The sequence below is a fragment of the Vanacampus margaritifer genome, chromosome 4 (genome assembly GCF_051991255.1).
Source record: "Vanacampus margaritifer isolate UIUO_Vmar chromosome 4, RoL_Vmar_1.0, whole genome shotgun sequence".
In the NCBI taxonomy this organism is placed as follows: Eukaryota; Metazoa; Chordata; class Actinopteri; order Syngnathiformes; family Syngnathidae; genus Vanacampus; species Vanacampus margaritifer.
This window is the reverse complement of record NC_135435.1, coordinates 25,752,348-25,773,328: the sequence shown is the minus strand read 5'-3', so window position 1 is coordinate 25,773,328 and position 20,981 is coordinate 25,752,348. Positions and strand designations below refer to the sequence as shown.

The 20,981-nt window shown below is 39.1% G+C and overlaps 4 protein-coding genes and 2 non-coding genes across 9 annotated transcripts; 4 read left to right on the top strand and 2 right to left on the bottom strand.

Annotated features, from left to right (window-relative positions):
* Positions 1–441: 441 nt before the first annotated feature.
* Positions 442–6,721, top strand: LOC144050342 (uncharacterized). Its single transcript, XM_077563496.1, has 5 exons — positions 442–932; positions 1,353–2,387; positions 4,424–4,443; positions 4,633–4,840; positions 5,148–6,721. The coding sequence occupies exons 1-5, from the start codon at positions 740–742 to the stop codon at positions 6,086–6,088; spliced, it is 2,397 nt and encodes a 798-aa protein (XP_077419622.1). The 5' UTR covers positions 442–739; the 3' UTR covers positions 6,089–6,721.
* Positions 6,722–7,667: 946 nt separating this feature from the next.
* On the top strand, positions 7,668–9,811 carry LOC144051038 (uncharacterized). Of its 2 annotated transcripts, none has more exons than XM_077564790.1 (2): positions 7,668–7,860; positions 8,336–9,811. In XM_077564790.1, the coding sequence occupies exon 2, from the start codon at positions 8,364–8,366 to the stop codon at positions 9,378–9,380; it is 1,017 nt and encodes a 338-aa protein (XP_077420916.1). In that variant the 5' UTR covers positions 7,668–7,860; positions 8,336–8,363; the 3' UTR covers positions 9,381–9,811. The 2 variants fall into 2 exon arrangements, with proteins under 2 accessions (XP_077420916.1, XP_077420917.1); XM_077564791.1 differs by lacking the exon at positions 7,668–7,860 and adding an exon at positions 7,903–8,069.
* A 149-nt stretch (positions 9,812–9,960) lies between these two features.
* LOC144051037 (uncharacterized) lies at positions 9,961–12,806 on the top strand. Of its 2 annotated transcripts, none has more exons than XM_077564789.1 (2): positions 9,961–11,199; positions 11,356–12,806. In XM_077564789.1, the coding sequence occupies exons 1-2, from the start codon at positions 11,109–11,111 to the stop codon at positions 12,237–12,239; spliced, it is 975 nt and encodes a 324-aa protein (XP_077420915.1). In that variant the 5' UTR covers positions 9,961–11,108; the 3' UTR covers positions 12,240–12,806. The 2 variants fall into 2 exon arrangements, with proteins under 2 accessions (XP_077420915.1, XP_077420914.1); XM_077564788.1 differs by having other exon boundaries at positions 11,308–12,806.
* A 461-nt stretch (positions 12,807–13,267) lies between these two features.
* On the top strand, positions 13,268–18,149 carry LOC144051025 (uncharacterized). Of its 2 annotated transcripts, none has more exons than XM_077564776.1 (3): positions 13,268–13,748; positions 14,014–14,259; positions 16,280–18,149. In XM_077564776.1, the coding sequence occupies exons 1-3, from the start codon at positions 13,556–13,558 to the stop codon at positions 17,512–17,514; spliced, it is 1,674 nt and encodes a 557-aa protein (XP_077420902.1). In that variant the 5' UTR covers positions 13,268–13,555; the 3' UTR covers positions 17,515–18,149. The 2 variants fall into 2 exon arrangements, with proteins under 2 accessions (XP_077420902.1, XP_077420901.1); XM_077564775.1 differs by having other exon boundaries at positions 14,014–14,370.
* Positions 18,150–18,979: 830 nt separating this feature from the next.
* Positions 18,980–19,052, bottom strand: trnat-ugu (transfer RNA threonine (anticodon UGU)). The gene has a single exon. It is a non-coding gene; the product is annotated as a tRNA-Thr (tRNA).
* A 1,848-nt stretch (positions 19,053–20,900) lies between these two features.
* On the bottom strand, positions 20,901–20,973 carry trnat-cgu (transfer RNA threonine (anticodon CGU)). The gene has a single exon. It is a non-coding gene; the product is annotated as a tRNA-Thr (tRNA).
* Between the last annotated feature and the right edge of the window lie 8 nt (positions 20,974–20,981).

Sequence of the window (20,981 nt, the reverse complement as noted above, 5' to 3'; positions counted from 1 at the left end):
GTCTGCCGTTAATGTCAATATACGCATGCGCAATGATTCACGAAGGCAAGCAAAATCTAATTCCCACAGAAGACTGCCACAATATTATTGACAGGTCTTTGGGTTGACTACCTTGTTTTCCTCTCACTTCAGTTTATTCGGAAGAGCGTAAGCGCAAACGTAATACGAGGGTGAACTTTAACGAATAAAAAAGGAGAACGAGCGCCAACTTCAGCTACTGGTTACAATTCAGCCTCAAGCTAAATTACCCATAACAGGTTTGTCACTTATCCCACTCACATGTCTTCCTTTTTATTTTTATTTTTATCACAGAGGGATGAGCGCCGTATCTTCTCGTCACTCCTCTCACGTGTAAACTAAGGCAGTAATCGTTGTAAATCAATGGGTGGCGGTAACGCGCTAATCCAGTTTGTGTGCCTTCCTTAAAAAACAGAAAAAGAAGTTGCAAAAAGAGACAAAGAAGAAAAGAATGGACGAGGTCTAACATTAGCATTAACAAAAGCAAACAAGACGACGTGGTTGTTCATGTTAGTGTTGTGCGTCCATTACACAGTCGTTACATTTGTATTCCGAATGTATTTATTTTCGTATAACACTGTCAAACATTATTTATTTTCCTGCCGTAAATCGGTCGAGGGTCCCTCTAGCTAGCTTAGCTTGCTAACTGCGAACAAAGAGACGCTCAAGTAATCAGCACATCGCTAAAGCAAAGATTGAGTGTTGTGATTGTCGAGTGAAAATGTGCAAAGTGCAAATGCTGAGAGCGTTGCTCAATCAGCGATTGAGTGCAGCTATTGACGAAGTGTTTGTAGTGTTAAAAAAAACGATCACAGAGTATGAGGACGAACTTTGTCGTACAAAAGCGGAGAACGAGCGACAGCGTCAAATATTGGACGCTGTTTTCAAGCCTCAGTTTGGATCAAACAGAGAAGGTTGGTTCACTTCTTACTCTTACTTGCTCTGTATCTTCCGATTGGGTTTTGAAACTCAAAGTGTGAACGTGTGAAATCAAGAAATGATGAATGCGGATGGAATCAAGGAGGATGAAATGCTTCAAAGGATGGAATGAATGGTGAAAAGGGATAAAGCATGATCAATATTTGCCCTGCGATTGGCTGGTGATCAGTCCAGGGTGTACCCCACCCCTCTATCAAAAAACAGCTCGGATGGTCTCCATATTATCCTGCGATCATAATGGACACACAGTATAGATTAGAAAATGAATGGATGAAATGCAGTCTGAAGTCATATTTAATCCCAGCACTGCCTGGACCTCAAGTCTGTAAATAGTCATGTAAATAATGCTGATTGATTATTGCAATGTACATTTTAAGATTTGACGTTTGTTGTAGATGCTCAATCAATGGAGGACGTTGGTGGAGGTAGACCTCCGAAAAGTTTCAGTGAAGATGATCTTCTCCCTGAGCACCAAGAGTGGAGCCCTGGGGAGGAGCAGGATGACACTGAGCCCTCTTGCATTAAAGAGGAGGAGGAGGAGGCTGACATAGCCAAGTTCCCATTGACTGTGGTCCACGTGAAGAGTGAAGATGAAGACGAGCCTCACTCCTCGCAGCGTCAACACATCCGAAGCGAAAAACAGCGATCCCGAGCAAACAGTCTCTTAGCTCCGCGATCAGACACCGACGACATGTCGTCACACTGTCCTGTTGTCGATGACCCTAAAGGTGATGTGAGGTGTCAGAGCGACAGTGGACATCTTAAATGCATTGATTGTGACAAAACCTTTAGCGACAACTCCACGTTGAAAAGACACAGGAGATGTCACACAGGAGAAAAACCTTTTGACTGCTCACTTTGTGACAAAAAGTTCTCTCAGAGGGCGAGTTTGGTGGCACACACAAGAACACACACGGGAGAAAGACCATATACATGCTCACTTTGCACAAAAAGTTTCCGCGATAATTCCGCTCTAGCTACACACATGAGAACGCACACTGGAGAGAAACCTTTTACCTGCCCGTTTTGCGATAAAAGATTTGCTCACAAGGGACATTTGATATCGCATACAAGAACACACACTGGGGAAAAGCCTTTTACCTGCTCAGTCTGCAACACGAGTTTTCGGGTGCACTCAGTAATGATGATACACATGCGAACGCACACTGGAGAAAAACCTTTCGCCTGCTCGGTTTGCGGCAAAAGATTCACTCAGAAAGGAAGCTTGATCATACACTCGAGAACGCATACTGGAGAGAGACCGTACACCTGCTCCGTGTGCAACAAAAAATTTCGGGTTCGTTCGGCGTTGGCAACACACATGAAGACACACACCGGGGAGAAAGTTTTTGGCTGCAGTGTGTGTGATAAAAGATTTATGCACAAGTTTCAGGTTGACAGACACAAGTGTGCTGGGGAGAACACCAGCAGTCAATGAAGGACTGTTAATAAAATGGAACACTAGAAGCTCTTTCACATGTATTTCCTCAACATAGGGAACTTTAAGAGAAAAATCATGAACAATTTGTACACTCCCTGGAAATGTTTACTTTTTTATTAATTGCCTATATTAATAGTTTAAACTGTAAATATGCTAAACTATGATCCAAAACTTGAATGTAATTTCAAATTAATCTTACAATTATTTGATTTTGAAAGAATGTAAGTGCAGATGTACGTAACTTCCTCCACTAACAAGTCAGACTAAATTTATCACTTCAACTTACTTCCTTGACACCACCCGTTGTATGAAATGTATGTGAGTCGGGAGTAGGTCATATACACTACACAAAATGTCAGGATGAACCTAAAACTCACAATAACCTTTAAACTTTGTGGTGAATGTCACCGTCTGGCTCTTTATTAAGAGCCGGTTGTACATGTGCATTCAAAAGTTTTGACAAGGTCAGATTAAGTTCACCTTTACAGTGCATTATAGTTTGATTCTGAAATTTCACTTGAAGGTGAAATATCGCAAACATTTTGCAAGTAGCATATGTGCAAGTCACATGAAAGTCTCGTCACGGAAACCTTCAAGTTTCAAACATGTCTCAAGTTGTCAAAAATCAAGCAAGTCTGAGTCGAGTGTCCATTAAATTTCAACCTAACCTGACCTATTATGTAACTAACACCATCCTATTAATATGCAGCATCATTTTAAATTCAAGACGTGTTTGTCAATTGCAAATTTACAATATTTACATCCAAATGATCATTTAAACAATCTCCCTTCAAATAATAATCTTAGTAATTGTAGTGCAGTAATACGACTAGTGAACAAGAGTAGAAACTCTGAAATTTTAACACGTGCACAAATGTAAATAAAAAAGAAATACAAACATCAATACAATTATGTAATGAAGGGGATAGAAAATGTGGTGTAAAAAAAGAAGGAATTATCCAGAATAAACACTTGCAGGCCAATAATTAATTCATTAATGACAATTGAAGACCAGTGGGTGGAAGTAGAGTATGGAATCAGAATCCTGCCAATACTCGAAACCTCGTAATAAGGGTTTGAATCTTCGAAAACATTTTTGTATGACTAAGCAATTGTTTACATTACACAAAAATTTGTTTGCATTGATTTGTTTCCCGTTTTTGAAACCTGTCAACTCTGAACGTTCTCAAAACTTTGAAAAAAATATTTGCAAACCTGAAAACTGGGTTTGAATCTCCAAAAAAGCCATATTAAATCATTCAAAAAGCCAAAATCACAAGCTGAATTAAAAAAAAGGCATTATTAGAGAGTCCTGTTTAGTTTTTCAAAACTCCAGCAGCACCTATCAGAGGGTAGAAATGTACAAATGCCCCCCCCCCCCTCAATCTCTGCATGTAGTTAAGTTTAATGATATGACTGAAGAAAAACATTATCAAATAAATGCAGATTGTTCTTCCAGCTGATTAGTGTCTCCTTTGCGCATCATCTGATATGTTTCTGTAATGATTACTTGTATTGTTTGAATGCAAAACTTTTTTATTTCATTTTTTTTACCAAGAGGATGAAGTACTACTTGCTTTATTTTAATTTATCCTTCCTCTTCCCTCGCTTCCATTCGTCTTTTCATCCTTATCTTCCTTATCACTTTCTTTCATTCTTCATCACGTTTGCCTACTTTATCATTCTTATTTTCCCTTCCTTCTTTCCATCATTTTTCCTTTCTTTCATACCATCCTAGTTTCACCCTTCCTTCCATTCTCTTTCACTTCATCGCGTCCCTTTCCCTTCATTCCATACATCCTTGTTTCCTTAATCCTTCTCACCTTCCATCCTTATTACCCCTAGTCGTTCTGTTTTCACTTACTTTTTTTGTCCCACCCTGTATGATTATAAGTATGTGGGTGGCGATTTATGTACATCGTATAGCTCTCAGTGTGTTTTCAAATCACAATGACTAAAGTTACGATGCTACGAAAACACTGATTTGTCCAATGGGACTATCCGTAGTTGATTTTCTAACTTCAGGTGGCTACAAACAAAATGGCGTAAATGATAAATTAACTAAAGTTCTTCTTACCTTCGCGTGCTTGTGAGGTTATTTCAGTTCGTTTATTTCGAACATCGTCGATATAATTAATGATTCGTGTCGCGATAAACTCGCCTCCGTGTTACATTGAAGCATCTCAAGCTTTTTAAGTGTGCTCGCTGCGAACAAAGACGGACGTGGAATTTAGCAACGCGCCGCTAAAGCTGAACTCGATCCTGTGAAAATGTGTAAAGTGCAAATGCTGAGAGCGTTGTTGAATCAGCGACTAAGTGCAGCCGTGGAAGAAATATTTGTCGTGTTTGAAAGTACGATAGCAGAGTACGAGGGGGAACTTTGTCGAACAAAAGAGGAGAACCAGCGTCAACGTCAATTACTGGATGCTTTCACCAGAGCAGGTTTGTTAACTTCCTCCGTTCACGCGTTGGTATATCATCGATAAATCACTGGAGGTACGATTCGATGTAACTATTGTATATTAGAGGTGTATGTACGATTAGTCGAGTATGAATATGTTGAGACCTGAACAATAACGTAAATGTTATACGACGTCTATCGTAAAAAAATTCAAGCCCAACTAACTATGAGTTTTCACCTTCTCTTGTCTTTTATTGCGTTTCTGTTATGTTTTCTACACTTAAGCGAAGATATACTCAAGCCTTGACATTTCCAAACCATGTGTGCTTGTCCTCTTGTGTCCTGCAGTCGTCAGTGAAGACATCTCCACTGAGCAGCAGGAATCCAGCTCCAGGGTGGAGCAGCAGGAACCAGAGTCTCCCTACGTTAAAGAGGAAAAGGATGAACGCACCATCGGCCAGGAGGGAGAGTCGTTTCAAGAACTTGAGGAGGAGGAAATGCTACTTAAGCGTGTTATTGTAAAGAGTGGTGATGATGATGAAGAAGGAGATGGAGACCATTGCGGAGAATCTAAAGACAGCCTCTTACCTCCACTATCAGATAGCGACGACGCACCATCACACTCCCATGACACCGACGATGAACAGGCTAAAGGCGATGCCACATGTCACACGGGCATGAAAAAACTTAAATGTTCTGAATGTAACAAAACATTTGAAAAGAAGAGGAATCTGAAAAGACACATGAGATGTCACGCAAGTGTCAAACCCTTTATGTGTGCAGACTGCGGTAAAAGCTTCTCTATAAAGGGACACTTGATAAGACACGCAAGAACCCACACAGGAGAAAAACCTTTTTCCTGTTCAGTTTGCTGTCAAACGTTCTCCCGAAAGGCTTCTTTGATGATACACATGAGGACACACACTGGCGAGAAGCCTTTTTCCTGTTCGGTGTGTGGTAAAAGATTCCCTCACAGGTCAACTTGGATTAGACACACAAGAACACACAGCGGAGAAAAACCCTACGCCTGCTCATTCTGCAACAAAAGATTCTCCGAAAATGAATATTTGATAGCGCACAACCGAACCCACACCGGAGAGAAACCATTTCCCTGCAAAATCTGCCACACGAGTTTTCGCGATCGCTCAGCGCTGAGTACTCACAGCAGAAGACACAAAGACCAGAAACCGTTTTCCTGCACAATGTGCGACGCCACCTTCCGTGATCGCTCATCACTGAGGAAACACATGAAAACACACACTGCTGCTGCTCAAGTTTGTGTGATTTAAAAAAGTTAATGGTTATTTTTTGGTAACACTACACAGTATAGTGATTTTAAGTTCACTCATCGGTCATCAACAAAAGAAAAAGACTTTGTGAACATGACTCAATGTGCTGTTAATTAGCTTATTACAGTTGCACAAATACAACATACCAGATCAACGGTAGTTGGTAGACATTGGTAATAAATATTTAACAACATTGTTTTTCAGACAAGTATTAAAAAAAAATAAGAATCCAAAGAAAACACTTAATGTACATTTGTATGATATTTCCCGCTGTTCTCGGTCTTCGTTTTATTTGTATTTTTTGCATTGTCGCAAGATTGGGGAAGGGGGGGGGGCTTGACCATCGCTTATTCATGCATTGTAGGTTAATGTACTGTAACCGTGCTCAATACATATTTGACCACCACTTCAAAATGGCAAACTCACCGGAGTGATTCCAATCCAAACACGGCTATTATCAAAGTTGTGATATAGCATCAGTATAAACACAAAGACTGTATGCTGTGTACATAATCGCTAACCCAGCTCAGCTGTACAGCACATTTGTAGATGTGGTCTGCTATGTCATGATGTGATGTATACATTAAATTTATACCACTTCAAATATTTTTTAATTCATTGAGAAAAGAAACATTTGATACAAATTCATAAATGCTTGAATGTCATCTCTCGTACGCCACCAGTTGTAGAATCAAATGAAGAAAGTAGTGTATGTAAAAAATACACATCCCTGTTCAAATGTAAATAAATCTTACACCGTAAGAAACTTTATAATGAAATTGCATGATCTTGTCACAAAGATTCTGTCTAAATCCATCCAGCCATCAACCGTATTACTTATCCTCGTTTATGACTGCTAATCTGTTACTATTTGGCGAGGTGATCGATTGAATATGCCCAGAAAAGAGCCAGACATATTCTCTCATTTCTCTAATGTACATTACTATGAGACTGAAATGTAATTCAAAAATAATTCTGATTTTTTTTTTACAGTTACTATTTAAAAAAAAAATTAGGTTCCATACGAAAAGGCAATATACTGACCTAAAAAAATATTAATTTTAGGTTCCATACTAAAAGGCAATATACTGACCTCTGAACTGATGAATGTAAAGTTTGCAATTGATTTGTTTAATGAAAAATAAATCATTCATTCAATCAAATCAATTAAAAGTTCACGGTTGTTTCCTCATTTCCTCAACTGCTCGATGACGTCTCGAATATTAGAATGGGTCCGTGCGCCCCACCCGCCCCCTTAGTGGTGTGGTCGTAGTTATATAGGCTGTATTATATATTATTATATTATATGTTATTCATACAAAATTGTATATTTGTTTATTTAAAAAATGTATCTTTTTGATTGGTTAATATTTTACATAATGGAATAACATAACTCTATCGCCGCTTCTATGCTGTGTTTTAATTACTCGGAGGAATATCTCATGACAATGTATTTTGTCCAAGTGAAATTGCCGTAGAAAGTAGTATTGTCTCGGCTTAGCTACATATGCGCTTGAAACAAGACAGACCATGTTGTCAAATCTTGTTATTGTTCGGGGGGGGGGGGGGGGGTCGAGCAAGTTTTTATTTCACATAACTGATTGAACAGCATTAATTTTACTCTTTGGGGTAAACTCGATTAGATGCAGTCTGAAATTCCACAGGCTAGTTTAGCCTGCTAGCTGGCCGCAACCAAAGAAACGCGGAAGTTAGCGAAACAGTCTGAGAGTCCGACGAGGAACTTTCTCGAACTAAAAGAACACATAGATCAGGTCTGTCCACTTCTCTAATATAAATGTTTATATGTTTCTATTTTATCATTAAGTCTGCATAAAGCGGTGTGGACAACAACGATTTTCAAAATGTGACCGACTCGACCCATGACGAAGAAATCATCGCCATGTGTGTAACTTCTTACTGTAAAACTATAAATTCTCACAGGAGCCCTGTGAGAATATGAACCCCCTCCCATTTTAAAAAGGTAAACCCTAGCCATCACATGACTTTTTCTGTGTATCACTGCGATCATTTTTAGCAAGTGTAGCAAATTTGAAGTGGCTCCCCTTTGCCCAAGAAAATATAGGACTCCTGTGAGAATTTGTACCCCTACTTGAATTGCCCGCCCTTGGTTTTAGGCAGTAGTTATTATTGCCGTGATCTGCAACTTGTCTGCTAGCTCGAGCGAATTTCTTGTCTTATCTCGTCTTGTCCTTATGATGATGATTATATGATTTCTTATCATTCCAGTTTGACATCTTACATCAAAGCACCAGCAATGGAGGACATTTGCGGGATCAGACCAGCAGAAATTTCCAGTATAATAGAGCTTCCGCCTGAGCCTGAGGAGCCATATCCCTCTCACGTTAAAGTGGAAGAGGATGAACACAGCATTAGTCAGCAACTTCCAGCAATGGACTTCCCGGTGATTCGTGTCGTCGTGAAGAGTGAAGATGACGATGATGAGCCTCACTCCTCACAGTTCCAACGCAGCCAATGTGAAAATATATCACAAGCAGGCAGTCTCGAAACTCCACTGTCAGATAACGATGACACAACATCGCCCTCTCCTGACACTGATGATGAAAACGCCAAGGGTAATGCGACGTGTTGCACTGACAATGCACGCTTGACGTGTTGTGAATGTGACAAAACTTTTGTCAACAAGAGAAATCTGAAAAGACACATGAGGATTCACACAGGAGAGAAACCATTTGTGTGCTCATTTTGTGGGAAAGGCTTATCTGAAATGACAACTTTAATAGCACACACAAGAACACACACTGGAGAAAAACCTTTTCCCTGCTCTATCTGTAACACAAGTTTTCGAGTGCGTGCATTGTTGGTCAAGCACATGAGAACGCACACTGGGGAAAAACCTTATTCTTGTCCAATCTGCAATAGAAGATTCTCTCGAAAGGAATCCATGGTAGCACACACACAAACACACACAGGTGAAAAACCTTTTTCTTGCTCAGTGTGTGGTCAAAGATTCTCCCGAAAGGGAAATTTGAGAACACACTCAAGAACACACACTGGAGAGAAGCCATTTTCCTGCACAGTCTGCGATGCAAATTTCCGAGTTCAGTCCGGGTTGGTCCAGCACATGAGAACACACACAGGAGAGAAACCTTTCGCTTGCTCAGAATGTGGCAAAAGATTCACTCAAAGAACAAATTTGATAACACACTCACGATCACACACTGGAGAAAAACCTTTTACCTGCTCCATCTGCCATACAAGCTTTAGTTACCATTCTTCATTGAATAATCACATGAGAACACACAGTAAGTAATAATGCTTAGGTTAAGTTTGTGCCATAGCTACATTGATAAGTGTTCTGTACATTGTAAGGTTTCAGTAGTTTCCGTGTTAGTACAAAACAAAAGTGATAGGAGATACTGTGTACAGTACATGTACAGTAAATTATGTAAAAGGAATTGAACTGATTTTATATGTTTGAATTATATACTACGTTTGTATTATACATATGATCTGCTAAAATAGGCTGTGATGTACTAACCAGTGTGACATTGTTTTCTTTACTGTATTATATTCTTTATGGAGGAAAACAAATTCAATTTGGCTGAATTTTCATTGGACATGTTGCTGAAATGAAAAGGCTTGTCAAGAAACTGATTGAAACTCACTATCCATTACCTTATATGGAACATGTGTAACAACTAACCAATGTTGAATTTTTAAAATATAAATGTTTCACATGTCTTCAGTTTTTTTCTCCTACCGCAAATGAAGACTTATTCTTTGTAGCCAGTGTTACATACAGTACAGGCCAAAAGTTTGGACACACCTTCTTATTCAATACATTTGCTTTATTTTCACAACTGTACATTGTAGATTCTCACTGAAGGCATCAAAACTATGACAACTAACAAACACATTTGGAGTTTTCTAGGTAAGGTAGTCACCTGAAAAGGTTTTCCAACAGTCTTTAAGGAGTTCCCAGAGGTAAGAATGACAAAAGTATGCAAAAAAGTAACCAGAGCTTTACTTTTTGGTTACTTTTAGCTTAGCTATTTTTTAGAATCTATAATATAAAACATATTTTTAGTTATTTCACCTTCTCTTTTTGTGTGTTAAGGTCATATCGACACATCAGTTCATACATAGTTTTGATGGGAATCTACAAAGTAACCTCATGAAAATAAAGCAAATGCATTGTATAATAAAGTGTGTTCAAACTTTTGGCCTGTACTGTATTTTACCTTAGGAATATCTTGACGGCTCACCACCAAACACAAAAAGTATGTTGCGATGAAAAAGTATTTGCAGTCATCACCATGTTCTAGTTGTTATTTATTAACTTTTTAAATAGGATTTTTTTGTATTTTTTTTAAAAAAAAAATACTTTTTGTTGTTTGTTTGCTGGAGACTCACCATCTGTTCATGTAATAACAACTCCACAATGTATGAAATACATGTAAGTTAAATATTATATACAGTTTAAGTTAAATAATGTAATTGTTATGTAATGTATTACAAGTAAGTTGAAGTAACTATACCCCGTGTAAAGAATATTTAATATTGTCCCTATTACCTAAAAGCGGAACCTTTGGCTAAGGAGATTTTGCCACCCGAACATAATTGTAATTGGAACGAATCAACTTTCCCATAGCTTGTCCAAGTGGAGTTGCCGTACTCAGTGAGCTGCACATTCAGCTACCATCAAAAAAGACGGAGCTGTTATCTTATAGTTACATCTGCGTTTTTGCGGCCAGCAGACAGTCTTTTCTAATTTCACTGCGTAATTCTATTGTATAGCAGGCTGAGGGGAAATTGGTAATTATTAAAGTCCATCCAAACTGGTATCTAATCACTTCGAAGATTCTCCAGTTTAGCTTATCTTGCTAGCTGCTAACACAGCGAAGCATAAGTTAGCATCACATCGCTAATCGGAGATCAAATGTGAGTGTAAAGTGATGTAAATGAAATGGATGAAAAGACGACAGCAGACGTTTCAATGTGAGAACTACACATTTTGAGAGCCTAACTGCGGCTGTTGATGATACCGAATACGAGACTGAACTTTGTCAAACAAAACAAACGACAACGTCAACGCTGTTGTCGAAAAGCTTCAAGTTGTGTTACAGCAGGTTTGTTTACTTTTTACTACATTGTTTTGTTGCCATTTTGATATGTCATTGTCATATTACCACTTGATGACCGTCACTTTTAATGTTGAGATTTGCCATTGTTTACAGCAACATATACAATGGATGATGGTGACGGTATCAAGATCTGCTTCACAGAGCCTCCCTGCGTGAAGGAGGAAGAGGAGCAGCACTGCATCAGTCAGGAGGGAGAGCAGCTTCAAGGTTTGGACTTCCCGGTGATTCATGTCATCGTGAAAGGTGAAGACGATGAAGACAAAAGTCCAAGTGAGCACAGCAGAGGGACAGAACCTCAAAGTAGCAGCTCGAGTCAATACATAACAGCAGAAGGCGATGGAGATCACTGCAGAGAATCCACAGCAGATAGTGATGACACAACATCAAACTATCCTGACACTGACGAAGACCACTCCAAAGGGAATGTGAACAAGCCCTTGAAATGTTCTCAGTGTAATAAAACTTTTAGCCACAAAAAGAATCTGAAAAGACACATGCGATATCACACGGGGGAAAAACCATTTGTCTGCTCATTCTGCGGTCAAGCATTCTACGAGAAGGCCCATTTGACGACACACACAAGGACACACACTGGCGAAAAGCCGTTTTCCTGCTCGATCTGTGACAAAATATTTTGTGATCGCTCTGCGTGGGTTGTACACCAGAGAACACACACTGGCGAGAAACCTTTTGCCTGCTCAACTTGCGGTAAAAGTTTCCCTCGCAGGGAAAATCTAAGAACACACACAAGAACGCACACGGGAGAAAAACCTTTCACATGTGCTGTCTGCAAAACCAGTTTTACTGTTCGTTCCACATTGGTTCAACACATGAGAACGCACACTGGTGAGAAACCTTTTGCATGCTCAGATTGTGGTACAAGATTCTCTCAAAAGACGCACTTAAAAAATCACATGAGAAGACACACTGGTGAAAAACCGTTCACCTGTCCGTTTTGTGACAAACGTTTCTCTGTTAAGGGAAGTTTAATAACACACATAAGAACACACACTGGAGGGATGTGATGTGTTGAATCAAAACCCAAAGCACGTTTGTATGAGATATAATCAGATCATTTCAGTCACCTGAGGTCCTGTTGGACACAATAATTGTATTTCTTTTAAAACGTATATTCCTATGTATTTTACAGGCCACAGTATTAGAATACACAGAGGAACATACATTCTAGTGATTTAGTGTTTTTTAATGCAGTTATTACATTTGCCCTGTTGTCTAAAACCTTTAATAAAAAATTATCAGTTGGAGACTCACTAGTCACTAGACCATCACGGATCAATTATCGACATAGAAATGCCACAATATGTGAATTTAAAAAATAAAATAAAATAAAAAACCTTTCCGCCTTGTTTAGCAAACATACTTTTGAATTTTTCCAGAGTTAGTATCTTAACACTCATAATGAAATTCACAAGCACATCTAAATTATGTATCATAATTCAGGATGATGTGATGGATGCTATTACATCATTTACAGTAGAAGCTGATGTCTTCTTTACAAACATTGTAATTTATATAGAAGTCTTGTATATTAAAATGTTTTTTACTGCAATAAAATCAAATGATTGCTGGAACACACTCTTCATAGATGCAAGTGAAATATTCAGTAAACAATGTGTCTAATCTTTTTACTTGTACATTATGGAATAGGGATCATCAGTACAATTTTTCCAAGGACAGACATAAAAATTTAAAAAGTCGCTTACTACAAAAAAAAAAAAAAAGACGTTGAGCGAAAAAGTAGAGGAAGAAATGCAATGTTATGAGAATATTGTGTTCAAGAAAATACTCTTTATCTTCACAAAAACAAAATTGACATTTTTACTGTGATCAAAATCAAACGAGAATACATTATTTTTCGAAATAAATTGTAATCGTTTGATGTTAAAGAACAATCGAAGAAAATCATACTGTATTAGTTTAAAAAAACACATACAGCCTTGCCCTTGTAATATTGCACTTTTATTCCGAAAAGACGCACTTTTATTCCGAAAAGACGCTTTATTATCTGTAAAACAGGACTATATTGTGCGCATGCGTGTTCAATGGTAGCCATTTTGAACAGCTATTTTATTTTAAGCAAGATTGCAACATTTAAAAAATGACAAAACATTGACATGAAAAACCTATAAATACCGCGTTGTTTCTTATTTTGTAGACATTTTAGTCGTAGCTGAGGGTTAACATTGGTGATTTTTCGTGCGCGGAAAAACTCGTCTGAGCGTAACGCTCAAGCTAGCTTAACCATCTAGTTGTGAAAAAAGACGCTTGATCAGAAGCAAAGAACAAGTGTGAGTGTAAAGTGTGGTGAATATCGTGTGAAATGTGTAAGGTACAAATGCTGAGGGCGTTGGTTGCCGCGCGACTAAGCGCGGTTGTCGAAGAGATATTTGCAGCGTTTGAAAGTACGGTAACGAAGTATGAGCAGGAACTTTGTCGAAAACAAGAGGAAATCGAGCGACAACGTCAACTACTGGCAGCTGTTTTCAAGTCTCAAGATGGACTACGTGCAGAAGGTTTGTTTACTTTTCACTGTAACTTGATTTAGCTTTTTTTGTGTGTGTCAAGCAGTATCATCATCATCATCACATGGCATCTGCAGCATTAGCATTCCTATTGGGTACTCAGACTCAGATTGCTGCCACCGAAAATGTTGTATGTATGCATCTCGTGGCGAACATGGTGAGGTTACTTTTTCAGTAAATAGCTGAGGATTGGTTCCACGGGTTGGGTTGGGTGGCTTCTTTTCCATAACATTGTGTGTCTTCTTGTGTCCTGCAGGTGTTAGTGAAGAAGATTTCCACCCTGAGCAGCAAGAGTGCAGCTCCATGGTGGAGCAGGCGGAGCCACAGTCACCCCACGTTAAAGAGGAAGATGAGCAAGAGCAACCAAAAGAGCAGGAGTTGCCGTTGATTCGTGTTATTGTGAAGAGTGAAGAGGCTGCAGACAAAAGTCACACTTCACAGGAGAACAGACGGGAGGCACCTTCGACCAGCAGCTCAAGTCAACACAGCATGACAGCAAAAGGTGATGGAGACCACTGTGGAGGATCCCAAACAGACAGCCCCCTAGCACCGGTATCAGATAGTGACAACACAGCACCACGCTCTCCCGACACTGATGCTGAACACTCTAAAGGTGATAAGACAAGTCACATAGACAACAAGCACTGGAAATGTTCTCATTGTGACAAAACATTTTACGACAATAGCAATCTGAAAAGACACATGAGAAGTCACACAGGAGAGAAACCGTACATCTGCTCGGTTTGTGGTAAAACATTTGCGCACAAGGGAAATTTGACAACACACACAAGAACACACACAGGAGAGAAACCGTTTTCCTGCTCTGTCTGCGGCGCATATTTTAGCGATCATTCCGTTTTGATTCGACACATGAGAAGACACACTGGTGAGAAACCTTTCACTTGCTCGATGTGTGGGAAAGGATTCCTTGTGAAAGGCTCTTTGAAAGCACATGCAAGAACACACACTGGCGAGAAGCCTTTTACGTGTTCCCTTTGCGGTAAAACCTTCTCTCAAAAGTCACATTTGAGAACACACACAAGAACGCACACTAAAAAAAAGTCGTTTCCTTGCTCAGTCTGCAACACAACATTTGGATTTGGTGCTGCTTTATTTTGGCACATGACAACACACCACATGAATTAATCATAAAAAGGTGAACTGACATAAGAATTAGTTCCGGAGTCTACTTCAAACTTGTGTTGGTGAGAAGAGCAGCATAAAATGAAGCTGAAGATTTTTTATCATCCGTGAAGACTTCGAGAAATGTCTGTAACAACAGCGCCACTCTTCACTGTTGAGCTTGGAACAATGTGACTTATTTTAATATATAGCTGTTTGGAATCAAGTTTTGTCATCAAAAGGACACCTGACTTCAAGACTCTGAATATCAAAGTGTACATTTAAATAGCTATGAAGACATTTTTTTAATAAAGAGTTGAGGATATTGACAGATAACCTTGAAACAGTTGACATTTGCTGTGGAAAAGATATTTCGAAATTTAAACCACTTGGAAGTTAGATTGTTCAATTTTTTAGGTTCCCCGAGACAGAGGTTCAATTTTTTAGGTTCCCCGAGACAGAGGTTTCAAACATTCTCCAATGGAACCATGATGTGTGATTACACTGTGCAAAAAAAGCAAAAGCAAAGGGCATCCTCTCTTGTCATGACACCTCCACAACTGAGGGAGGCGGTAATGTTCTCGAAATTAACCGTCTTCCTTGTCTTGTCTGCCGTGCCGAAAATAGAAAATGGGTCAAGGGAAAGACGCTGCCAAGTCGGTGTAAAGAAGTCCGTGTTTTGACTCATTTTTACCGTTCGAGTTTTTATCTGTACTTATGTCTAGCTTATAACAAAGTAAAGATGTTTATTAAAACCAAGTCCGGCTAAACTCGGTGCTCGTGTATCCAGTTAGCTTAGCGTACCTTGCTAGCGGTTACAGTTAGGAACCTCAAACCTAGCACTAAGCAAAGATCAAGTGTGACTAAGTGTTGCGATCATCGTGTGAAAATGTGTAAAGTAGAAACGCTGAGAGCGTTGTTGAATCGGCGACTAAGTGCGGCAGTTGAAGAAATATTTGCAGTGTTCGAAAGAACCATAGCAGAGTACGAGGAAGAACTTTCTCGGACAAAAGAGGAAAACGAGCGACAGCGTCAACTACTGGACGTGTTCAATAGAGCAGGTTTGGTCGCTTCTTCCTCACGCATGTTCACGTTGTATTTGATCATTAACTTATTCTCCTCCTAAAAGGTCACTTGAAGGTCACTCTTATGAAGAAAAGCTATACAGAAAATAGATTGATGATAATGGTTTAAAATACATTTTAGAAATATGTGTGTGTGTGGCTTTAAAAAAAAAAAGTTTAGAAAATGTAAACACGATGATAAAGAGGCTTACTTGAAAATCCATGTATACATACACGGTAATATTACTTTAAATTTATATATATATATATATATATATAATTAAATGTGGTTTGACTTGTGTGTATTTTTTTGTGCTGCAATGGTCTGTGGAGAAGATCTTCCCCCTACGCACCAGGAGTGGAGTCCTTTATGCTCCAGGGTGGAGGAGGAAGAGCCTCAGCCCCCAAATATTAAAGAGGAGAAAGGGTGGAGCAGTCAAGACTCGGGAAAGCAGCATCAAGGGCTGGCCCTCCCAATGGTTCGTGTCATTGTCAAAAGTGAAGACGATGAAGACAAAGGTCAGTGTGAGGAGACCAGAGGGGCGAAATCTCTAAGCAGCAGCGCAAGTCAACATATGACAACAGAAGGTAATGGAGACCACTGTGGCGGATTACAAGCAGACATCTTAGCTCCACTATCAAATACTGATGATGCAACGCCACACTCTCCTGATACTGACAATGAACACTCTAAAAGTGATGTGACATGTCACTCTGACAGCGCACACATGACATGTTCTCAGTGTGGAAAAACTTTTGGTGACAAGTCAACACTGAAAAGACACTTGAGGGTTCATTCTGTAGAAAAACCCTTCAGCTGCTCAGTATGCAATAAAAGCTTCAAACTGAAGGATACTTTAATCAGACACTTGAGGATCCATACTGGGGAGAAACCATTCTGCTGCTCTGTTTGTGGGAAAGGATTCTCTGTTAAGGGAAATTTCATAACGCACACAAGAACACACACTGGTGAAAAACCATATTCATGCTCATTCTGTAACATGTGTTTTTGTGCTCGCCCAGCCTTGGTTAAACATTTGAGAACACACACGGGAGAGAAGCCGTTTACCTGTTCAGTCTGTGGTGAGAATTTCTCTCAAAAGGAGACTTTGAAGAGGCATTCACGAACGCACACGGGGGAGAAGCCCTTCAAATGTCCAATCTGTTGTAAAAGATTCTCAATAAAAGGACATTTGATTTCCCACACAAGAACACACACTGGAGATAAACCATTCATTTGCTCAGTTTGTGGTAAAACATTCACTCAGAAGGGGAATTTAATACGACACACAAGAACACACACTGGGGAAAAACCATTGTCATGCTCAGTCTGCAAGAAAAGTTTTGGCGATCATTCAGGATTGCTTATTCACAGGAGAACGCACACTGGAGAGAAACCTTTTACTTGCTCAGTCTGTGGTGAAAGCTTCTCTACTAAAAGACATCTGATGACACACACAAGGACACACACGGGAGAAAAAAATTTTTCCTGCTCATTGTGCAGCACCAGTTTTAGTTGTCATTCAGGACTGTCGCAACACATGAAAAAACACCAAGGTGAGGCTGTTTAGTACGCTTGATTAAATAAATTCTAGTGTTCATGTGTACCCGTAAATGGTAGAGGAAGTAAAAAATTGACTATTTTTGAGGAAAACTGGTAATTTTACAATTTAAAAAAAAAGTTGTAAAAATAAGAATAAAGTCTTTTTTGGGGGGAGGGGTGGGGGTGGGGGGGTTGTCTTTACGTTAACAAACGTTTAGTCAAGTTTAACAAGGAAAGAAAGTCATATATAAATCCTGCAATGTTAAGGTGGGGACAAGTAATTGGTTTATTGTTTATTTTCCGCCAGTCTCATATGTAGGTTATTTCAGTGATATGACATCATAATTTATTGGCAATTATTTTGCCGACTCCAAAGCTACGACTCGAGGACCTCTGGGGGGTCCCCTGACCCAAGTTTGAGAAACCCTGGTCTAAAGCACTGGATTGTAAGAAAACTGATTGAGACTCTCAATGGGATGCTGGTGCAGTGCATCATGGGATTGCCTAATGGTGACTGCGTGTGTTCCTATGCCTCCATCTGTAAATACATATCATGTGTGTCAATTAATGCCTCAATGACACTTCAGTTTTGGCAAATGAAAGGCATCCATTTCATCTAAAATTTTAAATGTAGCCTTAAATAAACAAAGATTCTTGTACTACCATGTGCTTCATCGTTCTTTTCAGAATTCTCACAGTGCAAAAGCCACTTGACATTTTTTGGGGAGAAATAATAGATATTACAGTTTTTAGTAGCGTTAGCCGTTTAATTTAGTGAGATAGTTGGAGAGAAAACGAACACGGCAGATGTATTAGAAAACATAAGATGGTCTAACTTGTATAGGGTGACTGGACAGCGCAAGTCCAGTGTAGTAGTAAACCATACAGCTTCCCGAGCAATGTCCATTTTGTGAATGGGTTCGAGCCTCGCCTTTGGCAACCAAATGTTCTCGTTTTACTTACCTTGCCCACAAATTTCAAAACAACTCTTAGTTTTACAAAAAAAAAATATACTATTACATTCAAATGAAATAAATCATATTAAGTGCCTGAAAGGATTTTGCCCAAAACGAGTCTCGAACCCACTCGCAAAATGAACATTGGTCAAAGAGTCGCAAGCCTTACCACTACACTAAACTTCCACGCTCTCAAATTTAAGTTAATTTGTGCCAAACGATGTGTGATATCTCCAACTATCTTAGTAAATTAAACACTACTATAAAACTGTAATATCTATTATTTCTATATATTTTAAGCACATGTAAACTGTGCTGTTAATGGTTTCATCCCTCCCCTCACGTAAACACTACTTCCGTTAGCTAAAAGTTGTTGTGTTTAAACATTTGTGAAAGTGATTCAGGGTTTTGTGTTTGTGTACTTACCTTTTTGTGAACATGAGGTTTTTGTGTGTGAACTGTGTGGACAACTTCACTGATTTAACCTCAAAATGTTTAGCTTGTCTTGAACATATGGCTAATATCGTTCATGACATTAGGCCCCAGTGAGAATTGAACTCACGACCCCTGGTTTACAAGACCAGTGCTCTAACCACTGAGCTATGAGGCCTAAGTAATTAGCATTAACTTTTTAGACAACTGCATAACTAGCCTGGCACGTACACCTGTTTTCTACATAATCAGGCCACCGTGAAAATTTAACTCACGTCTTACGACCCCACATTTTCAAGACCATTGCTCTAATCACTGAGCTACAAGGCCTTGCATTGTAACGGTCCCACTTTCAGATCGTGACAACGCAGTGTCACACTCTTCTGAGGATGATGATGGTGATGATGAACACTCTAAAGGTGACACTGACAACAAACACCTGACATGTCCTCAGTGTGACAAGACGTTTGGTACCAAGTACACTTTTCAAGTGTACATTATGACACACATTGGAGAGAGACCTTTTGGTTGCTCTAATGTGGTAAAAGATTCTCTGTAAAGGGAGTCTTAAACAGGCACAGAAGAACACACGCAGGAGAGAAACCTTTTTCCTGCTCAACTTGTGGTAAAATATTCAGTACAAAGGGACATTTAAGCAGACACTCGATAACACACAGTGGTGAGAAAACTTTCGCCTACCCAGTTTGTGCTCACAGATTCTCTGAAAACGAAAACTTAAAAAGGCACACAAAAACGCACACTGGAGAGAAATCCTTTTCCTGCTTAGTGTGTGGTCTTGAAATTAACTCAAAAATACCAAAGTAGTAAGTAAATAAGTAATCGCAAACACACACACACAAGCACAAAAAGGTAAGCACGCAAACACAAAACCCCGAAACACATTAACAAATGATGAAACAACAACATTTCGCTAACGGAAGTGATGTTTAAGTGGGGGGAGGGTAGGGGGATCCGAGGAATGAGATTGGACGAAAGTACCGCCTACTAAACAGCACAATTAAACACAGTTTACGTGTGCTTAAAATGTTGAGAAATAATAGATATTACAGTTTTTAGTAGCGTTAGCCGTTTAATTTAGTGAGTTAGTTGGAGAGAAAACGAGCACGGCAGATGTATTAGAAATCATAAGATGGTATAGCTTTTAAAGGACGACTGGACAGCGGAAGTCCGGTGTAGTAGTAAACTATACAGCTCCCCGAACAATGTTCATTTTGCGAGTGGGTTCGAGCCTCGCTTTTGGCAACCAAATGTTCTCGTTTTATTTACCTTGCCCACAAATTTCAAAACAACTCTTAGTTTTACAAATATTTTTTTTGTACGATTACATTCAAATAAAATAAATCATATTAAGTGCCTGAAAGGATTTTGCCCAAAACGAGGTTCGAACCCATTCGCAAAATGAACATTGGTCCGATTGGCTTATGCCGTAGCACTACACTAAACTTCCACGCTCTTAAACAATCTACAATCGCTTTGTTATCTGATGGATTTCTAAGTTCATTTGTGCCAGACGACGTTTGTTTTCTCCAACTATCTTACTAAATTAAACGCTAACACTACTATAAAACTGTATTATTTCTATATATTTTAAGCACATGTAAACTGTGCTGTTAATGGTTTCATCCCTCCCCTCACGTAAACACTTCTTCCATTAGCTAAAAGTTATTGTGTTTAATCATTTGTGAAAGTGTGTCAGGGTTTTATGTTCGTGCACTTACCTTTTTGTATTCATGGGGTTGTTGTTGTGGCTGTGTGAATGTGAACATTGAATGGTTTTTTTTTAGTTGTTGTTGTTTTTGTTACCTTTTTGTCATTTTGTTTTGTTTTGGTCATTTTGTTTTGTTTTGTTTTGTTTTGGTCATTTTGTTTTGTATTTGTCATTTTGTTTTGTATTTGTCATTTTGTTTTGTATTTGTCATTTTGTTTTGTTTTTGTGATCACATTTTGCTTTTGTGGTTTTTATTTGGTTTGAAGATTTGTTCACCTTTTTGTTCATGGCCATCGTAGGCCTCAGTGAGAATTGAACTCACGACCCCTGGTTTACGAAACGAGTGCTCTAACCGCTGAGCTATGACGCCGGAATTGT

What these genes read in the sequence shown, in the direction of transcription:
- LOC144051038 (XM_077564790.1), top strand. Translation starts at nt 8,364, where the DNA reads ATGGAGGACATTTGCGGGATCAGACCAGCAGAAATTTCCAGTATAATA.
- LOC144050342 (XM_077563496.1), top strand. Translation starts at nt 740, where the DNA reads ATGTGCAAAGTGCAAATGCTGAGAGCGTTGCTCAATCAGCGATTGAGT. An exon ending in TGCTGGGGAGAACACCAGCA is followed by an intron (nt 2,388 to 4,423) that starts GTCAATGAAGGA and finishes TTCTAACTTCAG; the next exon opens with GTGGCTACAAACAAAATGGC. An exon ending in GGATGCTTTCACCAGAGCAG is followed by an intron (nt 4,841 to 5,147) that starts GTTTGTTAACTT and finishes TGTGTCCTGCAG; the next exon opens with TCGTCAGTGAAGACATCTCC.
- LOC144051025 (XM_077564775.1), top strand. Translation starts at nt 13,556, where the DNA reads ATGTGTAAGGTACAAATGCTGAGGGCGTTGGTTGCCGCGCGACTAAGC. An exon ending in AGATGGACTACGTGCAGAAG is followed by an intron (nt 13,749 to 14,013) that starts GTTTGTTTACTT and finishes TGTGTCCTGCAG; the next exon opens with GTGTTAGTGAAGAAGATTTC. An exon ending in TGATGCTGAACACTCTAAAG is followed by an intron (nt 14,371 to 16,279) that starts GTGATAAGACAA and finishes TCTGTGGAGAAG; the next exon opens with ATCTTCCCCCTACGCACCAG.
- LOC144051037 (XM_077564788.1), top strand. Translation starts at nt 11,109, where the DNA reads ATGATACCGAATACGAGACTGAACTTTGTCAAACAAAACAAACGACAA. An exon ending in TTCAAGTTGTGTTACAGCAG is followed by an intron (nt 11,200 to 11,307) that starts GTTTGTTTACTT and finishes CATTGTTTACAG; the next exon opens with CAACATATACAATGGATGAT.